The sequence below is a fragment of the Sphaeramia orbicularis genome, chromosome 7, assembly GCF_902148855.1.
Source record: "Sphaeramia orbicularis chromosome 7, fSphaOr1.1, whole genome shotgun sequence".
Lineage (NCBI taxonomy): Eukaryota > Metazoa > Chordata > Actinopteri > Kurtiformes > Apogonidae > Sphaeramia > Sphaeramia orbicularis.
Genome location: NC_043963.1, coordinates 4,859,991 through 4,870,593, shown reverse-complemented (window position 1 = coordinate 4,870,593; position 10,603 = coordinate 4,859,991). Strand labels below are relative to the sequence as shown.

General features: G+C 33.6%; 1 protein-coding gene across 1 annotated transcript in view; it reads left to right on the top strand.

The window, feature by feature from the left end:
• Nucleotides 1–2,238: 2,238 nt before the first annotated feature.
• LOC115422199 (acetyl-coenzyme A synthetase, cytoplasmic) overlaps nucleotides 2,239–10,603 on the top strand; it is a 40,607-nt gene continuing 32,242 nt past the window's right edge. The window contains 2 exon segments of the mRNA XM_075353485.1: nucleotides 2,239–2,984; nucleotides 8,184–8,379. Of these exon segments, the coding sequence (XP_075209600.1) occupies nucleotides 2,858–2,984; nucleotides 8,184–8,379 (323 nt within the window). The 5' untranslated portion in view covers nucleotides 2,239–2,857.

Below are 10,603 nucleotides of genomic sequence, written 5' to 3'. Positions count from 1 at the left end.
GTGTCCACATGGGGGCAGTGTTGTATAAAACATGATGTACAGTCTCAGGTCACATGACTGAGACTAAAATGATCATTTATACATTTATTTATCAAGATCATTACTGTAATGGTGTATACATTTAATCTGGAAGATTTAGGTCAAAGTATCGATGATTAATTAACAAACTGAGTCGTTTTATACTGATGTTATTATGATCAAAATGGTTTTATCGCAATTAATATCAGATCATTATTTTCTTCCAGTTCAAAGGCTCATTTTTGAGTTGATAATCAATAGTTGAAATGACATGTTTTTAAAGAGGTGAGTAATTTTTATGGGGGTGGGGTTTTCCAGTTGATGCATTTGTTAAATCAAGACTGAAAAAGTGTAAAAAAAAAACAAAAAAAAAACAAAACATAATTTTACATTAAATGTATATGTGTGGTTCAATCTCTCCTTGGTTTATTTTATTTTATTTTATTTTATTTTATTTTATTTTATGATGAATGCTAATCCCTAATATTTATGACTCATGACAAACATGACATTTCAATATTGTTAGTACCAGCATATTCTTATTTCTTTTGTTCTAAGAAATAAAATGACCATAATCTTATTATACAAGACAAAAATGATGCATTATTCTAACACTAAAACAGAATAAAACAAGGTAAAACGACAAAATCTTGAAACATTTCCATTGTTTTAAAATGAGAATTTGAACAAAATAAAACTTAAAAATATAATTATAAATATGTCATGTAAACATATGAATAAATACATGATGATTTTTCCTCTAAATGTAATCTTTTCTAAGTGATTTATCACAATTTATTATATTCTGATTTTTTTAAAATTATCTTTTAGTGTAAATCATGTATTTTCTTATATTTAATTCACTGATCACATAGATGTTCATAAAACCTCAAAGTAAATTCTAAGGTTTTGATATCAATACATAGAAAACTGAATGAAAAGTGACTCTTTCAGTTAAATATATCATTAACTGAGTGTCTTCATCCACTGTCATATACATGGGTTTTATTGGTGACTCAATGTCGTAGAAGATGATGGTGTTTATTATGTTTAGGTCTTGGAGCTTTAACTACTCACTAAAATAAATTAATGATCAATATTTACAAAGCAAATACGTCATTTTTACAATACAGAATAGCACTGAGCAAATACACTTTATAAATATAAAACTACAAAACACAGCAATGAAAAATAAAAGAACAAATTAAAGGAAAATAAAAAAACAAAGAATAAAACGAGACAATTTGTGGTTCTCAATTTGTCAAGAGACCTTTCACAGAGTTTTTCACCTTTTTAGTTTTAACCACCTTAAAAGAACTGTTTCCAGAAAAGATTATATGGTTACCACTGAAATAAGAATATACAGTAGGGGACAAAAGGTTTTGGATGCCATAAAAAGTTTACACAATCTGAAATATTTGTGGAAAAAATCTTTTTTGTATTTGTACAGCTGTGGCTGCATCAGACAGACACAAACAAATGGATTTTTTTTTTTTTTTTTTTTGTCTGTTGTAAATATAACTAAACTAAATCATTAACACTTTCAACATGTCTTGTCTTGGATGTGTTTCATTATCTGCTAAAATATCCAGTTTTGACCTTGACAGAACTGAGCATGTGCAGAAGAAGCATGTGGCTTTGGACTTAAGAGCGATTCTTAATGGAATATGTTACAAATGCATGGGGCGTCCAAAAACTTATGTCCACCACTGTATCATTTATTTATATATTTATTTATTCATTTATTTATTTTTCTCATAACTTCTTCTTTTCCCTCCTTACATTTGAAGACATAGATCTGTACCTTCTACTCCTACACTTTATCAAAACAACTTTAGTTTTAACGTATTTGATGTGATTATTCATTATTTTCATTTTGTGATAGTGGAAAATGTCTTTATAAATGGAAAAAACTCTAACATATACAAAATAATGCAATTTGTTACAAATTCATGGTGTGTCCAAAAAGTTTTTCCACCACTGCCCTTGGATTATATTTGTGTGAAGTTTTTTTCCACCTCTGTATCACCTGAGATGACCCGCAACTGACACGAAACAGGAAAAACTTGGTCATGACCTAACATTTCGCAGGAGTTAACTTGTATTACGCCGTGAGTCTCAAACTCACCACGAAGCTTATTTATCATTGGTAATACTGTGAAATCCGAGCTAAGGTGGAGCCACTGAACGCCTCCCGTGCTCTGATTGGCTGTGGTGGAGGGCCAAACAGAGTTCAGCGCCACACGCTCTTCACTCTCCTTGTCAAAAGAAAAAGACGAAGGAGAAGCAGCGAGGAGTCCGAAACAGGCCATTTAAAGGTCCGGACCAGCATGAACACGACTCCGCTGACTGGAACACACACTTTAATCGGACCGAACGCACGAATTTAGGCCGAAAACGGCTCAAACGGGGCAGTGCGTCCTCCTGTTTCCTCCTTGTCGGACTTAGCTAGCATTAGCCTGTTAGCTTAGCCTCCTGCAGGAGCAGAGCCACGGAGCGGACGGATTTTATCAGAGCAACACGGAAACCCACTGTAGCTGCTCCGGAGCCACACGGCTGCACTATCCGAGCCCCAACACGGAGTTTGCACGGATATTTTCAACAGAAACGCACCAAGAAGATACCTTAGAAAAACAAGGAAGTGTGCTGTGCTGCTAGCTTAGCCCTGTTGTAGCTGCATTGATTCATTGTGCTGCTGCTGCTGCTGGTTTCAGTTCGTGCAGCTTCTTGTCGTCCTCCTGCAGAGCTTTTATCGATCATCTGAGGAAGCATCGCCCGCTTTAAACTCCGATCTGCATCTTAACGCCTCCAGTCTGGGCTTGACCCGTTAACTGAAGCCATGATCCCCGACAAAGCGCCCAAAGAGGACGTTTACCACGGGTCTGGAGACCTGAGGAAAGAGGCTCACATCCCCAGCTTCGAGAAATACAAAGAGCTCTACATGAAGTCCATAGAAAACCCCGATGGTAAGTGCTGGTTAAAGTGTCAAAGAGTTATTCAGACAAGAAAAGAGGATTAATAGTCCATCAGCACAATGAACACCTGCTGCTCTGGAGCTGAAAACTAATACTGTTTTCAGTGAATCTGGTTGTTTTTGTTTAGAAAATGTTAGAAAATGCTGAAAAATGTGGATGAAATTACTTGTCTGATGCAAAGATAGTCACAAACTGATATTAACCCTTTCATGTATGAATTATGAGAACCTTAATCAAGATTTTTTTTTCCTGAGTGTTTTTATTCCTCTTTAGGCATAAAAAACCCCCAATGTAATTTAATTTTTTTTAAATGAACTTTACCCTTATAAACCTTAGTTACAAAACTGTCCACTCAGCTGGACACTATGTGTTTAATTTTAGAAGCAAAGAAACATGCATTTACTGATATACTGTGTGAAAACTAAGAAATTAAAACATTTTTAATGCTGCTAGTGTGATGTTTTCTCACATTTTAATATACTGTAATACTAGGTATTACTCACTTCATGGAGATAATATGCAAAAAAAGATAACTTTTTGTTTAAAAAAAACCAACAAAAAAGCCCTGTTAATTACAGTCTAATAACAACTAGCAATTTTTTACGCTCAAACATGTAACTGCAGATCAGGTTTATCAATAACAGCAAAGTTACAGTAATGGTATAAATTGCAGTGTATGGGATGATCATAAGCGTCCACTGTGTTGGTTGATATGCAAGTAAAATGACAAAACCCATGAATATACAAGAGAACACCTTTAAACAGCTTTCCACTGTAGTGACCACTGCATGAAAGGGTTAAGGAAGAAAGAAACTAGAAATTACGACTTTTGTTTCTTCAAATGACTAAGTAGTTGTTGTTTGGTTTTTATAGTTGACAAAATGAGTGTATTTTCACTGCATGTTGTCGTACTTGTACATGTTGTAAGTCTTGTCACAGTGTATTAGTATTTTATTGCAGTAAAGCATCTGTAAACTTCTGCCACTGCTCATAACATTAATGCATGAAACATAAAGATCTGCAAGAATTCAGTGATTATTAGTGAACTCTAGATAGATAGATAGACTTTATTTAACCCAAACTGGGAAATTACAGTGTAGCAGCAGCATGACACACATTCAGTAACAATATAAAACTACAGCAAACATGAGTAAAGAGAAATATAACATAAAAGCAAGCTCTATACACTGTACACTATAAATTAGAAGTATAAAAAGATCAGGTACAATCTGGATCATAACTGTAATGTGTTGAAATAGAACTGTACGGTGCAAAACAAGTTGAAAAACAGGCTGAACTATTCCAACCGGGAATGTGAAAAGTGACATTTAAGTGCAAATAGAGGAGTCAAACACTATTTTTAACCATCGATTCTTTAATTTGACTCATTTTGTGCAAAAGAAAATGTCAATTCTCTAATTACAGCCTGTTAAAAGTGAATCTTTTCCGGTTTCTTTCCTTCTCTGACTGTAACTGAACATATTTATGACATTTAAGAAGAAACTGATCCACATTTTTGTCATTTACCGACAAATAAAGACGTCATTGTTGTGGACGACATGTTGAGATGCTTTCCGTAGGTAAAACTACAGATGCACACTGTGTTAAAGTATCGTGTTCATTCAGTAAAAGGTCATGACACATGCATTGGCACAGAAAACACCTGCTACTCCTGCTGGACGATTCAGCCAAAATGTTATCACAAGAAACACTGTAAAAGAGGCGTGTTTTTTAACTGATAAACGCGGTCGGACAGAAAATGGAGGTGTTGCGTGTTTGACCCAAATACACATAAAAATAGAGGAGATAAAAATAGAATAAGTTGCCTGTTTCCTTATGTTGTAGATTTAACATCCAGGCTTTTATTCAGATGTTTTTAATGTAAATCACACGTTCATAAATAACCAGGTCTCCTTTAGAAAAGAGACGTCGATCTGAGCGGGACTTCATCAGGTTAAATAAAGGTTTAATAAAACAAAACAAACATAAGCTGGCTTTAGTGTTTGAGGTCAACTTCTTATCAAATAAAACCACTTAATTTTATGGCACATGTGGCAGGTTTAATATGAACATATTAAACGATGAAGTATTATGTTTTAAGGTTTAAAGGCTGATTTAAAGTTAAAGAAAATATACGTAAATTATTCATAAAAGATGAAAATGAAGGCATTTCTCATTGGTTGAATAATGTTTATAACAGGTTCAGTTACAGCTTTTCTTCTGAAGTGAAAGTAATGTTGACTTCTAATGTTGATAAGAATCTCCGTCTGCATCTTAAACCTGTTTGTACAGTTCTGTCTGGTTAAATGCAATCACTTTATCAACACTAAAACACTGAACAATACTTAATGTGTCGTAAACACTGTGACCGTTGATGTTCATTCACAGGTTTTTATAACGGAGGTAAAACCAGGATATGAGAGTGGATCTGAGGTTGTGTTTTATTGTGTTTAGTGTTGTCTAGTTTTTACTCTGAGGTGGATTTACAGCAGAACTCAGACCGGATCCAGAACAGGATCAGTTTTTACAGACAGATCTGTCCTGTGTTCATTCAATAATCTGCTGCTTTTACTCATAAACTAAAGTTCATGTTTTGTATTTTTCTATCATTAACCCATAAAAATACTTTTGTGTCAGTTCCCAAATTATTTTTTTCTCTATATTTAACCTTTCTTCAGTGATTTATCACCATTTATGATATTATCTTCTCCATTTTTTTCAGTGAAAATCAGGTATTTCCCATTATTTATTTTACTGATCGTGTACCTTAACCCTTAAAGACCCAAACATCCATCACCTATCAAAACCATCTATGAGTGTAAATGGTTTAATATCTGTTGATCCATTAATTCTATCAATACATGTCAATAATTAATGTAAAATACAGTTCTTCATCTTTTCATGGTCATCAGATATGACCCATTTGGACGTTCAGAGGCTCCGTAGTTACCATGGAAACACCGTCATCTTCTACAACATACTGTAGATTCACCAGTAAAACCCACAATATTTTGAGAATAAAGTCATAGTTTTAAAAAAGCTCATAATTTAATGACAATAATGTCTTACTTTAATGAGATTAAAGTCGTCATATTTTGAGAATACAGAGATAATATTACAAGGATAACATAATTTAAAAACACGCAGGAAAAATATCATAATTACGAGAATAAAGTCGTACCCACTTGTCGCGTAATGTAGAACTTGGAACATTTTGTGAAGTTCTACTTTCATTTGGGGTTTACGCACAAAGGCCAAATACTGAGCCTATTAGCCCCACCCACCATCAACACATTAGCATTAGTCGTCCGTTCCAACAGAAGTGAAAGTTGCTGCTTTGCTTGTTGCGTTTGCTGTAACTGGAAACTGTCATCAACAAGGCTTAAGGTTTTCAAGTTAGAAATTCAGACTTTTTATCGCACTATTGCGAATTTATTTCCAACACATTATGACTTAAATCTGATAAAAGTACGACATTATTTTTGTTAAATTTTGATTTTTTTTTTAAACTACAACTTTATTCTCATAATATTCTGACTTTATTCTAGTAAAATTATGACTCTTTTTGTATTCGACTTTAGTCTCATAAAATTACGGGTTTTTTCTCAGTATTTTACGACTTTATTCTCGTAGTGACATATGTTTTTATTTTCTTTTGAGGCCCTAATACACCATCGTAAAATCAAGAATTACATCGTTATTATTTTTTTTTTTTTTCCTGTAATGTTTTCAGTCAATGAAGACGAATTTCCCCACGGGGACCAATAAATTAAATCTAAATCTGTATTAACTTTTTTTGGCTTAAAATTTCTTTTATATTTAAAACCATTGAAAACCACAAATAAGCGCCTTGCTCCTCCAGTTTTGTCTAAAAACCAAAATCAGCCGGTAAACTGAATAAATAATGATGTGATAATGGTTGATATTTATTGGTGTGCCGACATCATTTATGGTCTCTTCGAGGAAATCCTGTATCAGTGGTAGGAGATGGGCTCAGATTATTTCCTGGTGAAGTTTAGACTCTGTTCAAAGAATGTGATGGTGCAGTAACACTCTGAGCCGACCGGTTTTTCCTGCAGGAAGACACCGATGGTGGAACAGGTTCTTCCAGACTCATATTTATGGCTCCGGTCGACTGTAATCTATCTGCGTTTACTGAGTTAATTATCAACAGCAGATGAAAGTCTTAGTCTGAACAAAAAGGAAAACCATTCAAGGAGTTAATGAACCATGTTGGATCCTGAATATGTGGGCAAAAGTATGTGGACACGTTGAATCCAGGTGTTTGTTTTCTAACAGGGGTCTGGGATATAAAACAATGACTAATGTCAGAATATAGTTTTATATCATATCCTGAATGACTCAAGAGGGAAGTAAATGTTAAACCTGACATTAAATTAAAATTAATAAAGCACCAAAGTCAATATTTTTGTTAAAGGCACCCAACATTTGTTAAATGGAAAATAAGTCATTGTTTGTTTTTTCATAGAAAAATGTTAATATCATGTAATCAAACTGACTTTTAAAGGGTTAAAAACCTGATAATTATTCAGTATTTCACAGGTTTGGTCATGACTGAAGTTGATCAAAAATATCTGACCCAGAAAAGCAGAGAAAGTCTTTATCTATACTAGGGCTGAAAGATATATTATCATCGTATCTATATCTAGATATGAACATTCAAGATATTAATATCGAAAAAGCAACGATATAAACGATATAGATTTCTCCTGCGCTCGCCCTGCATGTACAGCTCTGGAAGTGCTGAAATGTTTGATTTTTAATTTTTTTATTTGTACTTTATGTTAATGTTGATGACTGGCAGTGAGTTCTTATAAATAAAACTGCACTTTCCACATTCTTTTGTGTTATGATGTTTGTATTTTTCTGAAAAATGCTAGGTTTTCACTGAACCCGTAGTCATATTGTATCGTATCAATATCGAGATATCTGGCATGAATATCAAGATATGAAATTTTATCCGTATCGTTCAGCCCTAATCTATACTATTGTTATTACTATTATTATCTATACTAGTTTTTGGAAGTGGGTATTTTTATCGTTTTTATAGAAAAACCTAAAAATGATTCTTATCCCATGTCTGTATGTGCAGCAGACCTCCGTCCTGTTGGTTTAATCGTTTGTTAAATGGTACCAGTAAACCCACCTGCTGTGTGATTAATTCCTCAGAGTTCTGGGCCGACGTCGCTAAAGACTTCTACTGGAAAACCAAACACACGGGCGAGTTCCTCAGCTACAACTTCGACGTCACGAAAGGAGAAATCTTCATCAAATGTATGGACGGAGCGTCGACCAACATCTGCTACAACCTCCTCGACCGCAACGTCCACGAGAGGAAACTGGGCAACAAGGTGGCCTTTTACTGGTGAGTCTGTGGCGGACGAGGCTGATGGGAGTTTTCAGATTAACCCTTAAAGACCCGAACATCCGCCACCAGCCAGCACCACCTACTGATGTAACTGTGTAACAGCTGTTGAACCACTAACCCACAGGTGCCCAACATGCGGCCCGTGGGCCAAAACCGGCCTTCCAAAAGTTCCAGTTCAGCCTGCAGCATGATTTTACCAAATGCAGAAATTACACTGAAGCTATTAACATTCAAAGGTGTTGAACTGGTTTTAGTTCAGGTTCCACATTAGGGGTGTTAGAAAATATGGGTTCTGCAATATATCACGATATTTCATTTCAAAATACTGTATTGATATTAAAAAGTACAGTATCAATATTCTAAGTTATTTATTCAAATTCAGATATAGCGGAGGTTGATTTTTGTTTTTCTTTATTGTTTATATCTTATTTATTATTATTTAACACTCTTTTATTAAGTAATAGTTATTTGAAGCATCCTAAAAGTACTTTTTACTGTCTGAGAGGCAGATGGTAGTTCCTTTGTTGGATTGCACAGAAATAATGTTCTGATCTTAGTTCTGAACGAATAGAATCTGAACATTTGAACTGGATCTTAAATTGTAATGTCTATAAAATATAATTTAAGTTTTAATAGAGGAATACTTTGTGCTATAGCATTAGATCCTGTTCTGATCAAATAAAAATGTGTTTAGTATTTGTGCATATTTCTGGTGTAATTCAATTCTTCAAGGAAATAATAAAAAAAAAAAAAAAAGAAACAAACAAAAAATTGCCTCTTTAACAGTATCATGATATATGGTATCGTGATCCTAGTATTGTGATCTGTATCGCACTGCCAAATTCTTGCCAATGCGCACCCCTATTCCACATACAGACCAATATAATCTAAAGTAAAATAATAACATAATAACCCTTTAAAAAAATGTGTAGATCTGATCTTTAAGTTGTTAATAATAAGCAGATACATATTATTGTAGAAATGATTCTTATTTTAGTTCCAGTTCCAAAATTTCAACAATATTCTGCCTGTTATCAAATGTTTGTGTAATATATATGTATAAATAAGTTGAGGCGTAATATTGTTCAAATTGCACTTTTTCTTAAGTAATTTCATTTTTTTCTGGTTATTCACATCTTTTTTGTGAAAGGATAGTTTGTAAATATAAATATTTTCATAATTTAATGTTTTTTATTGTACTAAAACAAAGAGAAAAACATGGAGTTGTCATTATTTATAGGTTATTAGACTATTATTTTACTGGTCCAACCCACTTGAGATCAAATTGTGCCCAAATATGGACCCTGAACTAAAATGAGTTTGACTCCTCTGCACTAATCCAATCAATCCATGTCAATAATTTGGACGTTCAGAGGCTCCGTAGTTACCATGGAAACACAGTCATCTTCTACAACATTGATTCACCAGGAAAACCCATGGAGTTTTAATCAAAGACAGTGGATGGACACAGTTGTTTTTATGTTCAGGTATTGATATCTTTGCTGAAAAAGTCTGTTTTTCTTCTTTTTTCCTCTTCATTTTTTTCTGTTTCTAATATAATAACAGTGAATTTACTCTGATCTTTAATAAACATCTACATGAATTAAATATAGGAAAATACACGATTTACTCTGAAAAATGCAAAATACAGAGGATAATGGAAGACAAGAGTATAATTTTAGTCCTAGCTTGTACATGCGCTGTTTAGTTTTAGTTGCTGTATTTATTTCTTTATGAGCTCTTAGTTCTATGTAGGGTTGAATATTGAACCTGTTGACACATTTAATTGATTTGATGAATCAAGGTTTTATCTTCTAAAAATCAGGAAAAATTACCAAATCTAGATTATTCCTCGGAGACTTTTCATGCTCAACAAAAATCAAAAATGCAACCTGTTTATTTCTTATAATATATTAATTGTAAAGGTGTTTCTCCAGTCGTATGTAGGGGTGTGTATTGGCAAGAATCTGGCGATGCAATACAAATCACAATATTAGGACCACGATACGATATGTCGCGATTTATCACAACACTGCTAACAAGGCAATGTTTTTTGTTTGTTTTGTTTCTTCTTCTATGATATTATTTCCTGGAAAAATTTAATAATACCAGAAATATGCACAAATACTAAACACACTTTTATTTGATCAGAACAGGATTTAATACTATATCACAAAACTTTCTTCTGTAAAAATGAAATTTTGCGATAAATGATAATAAT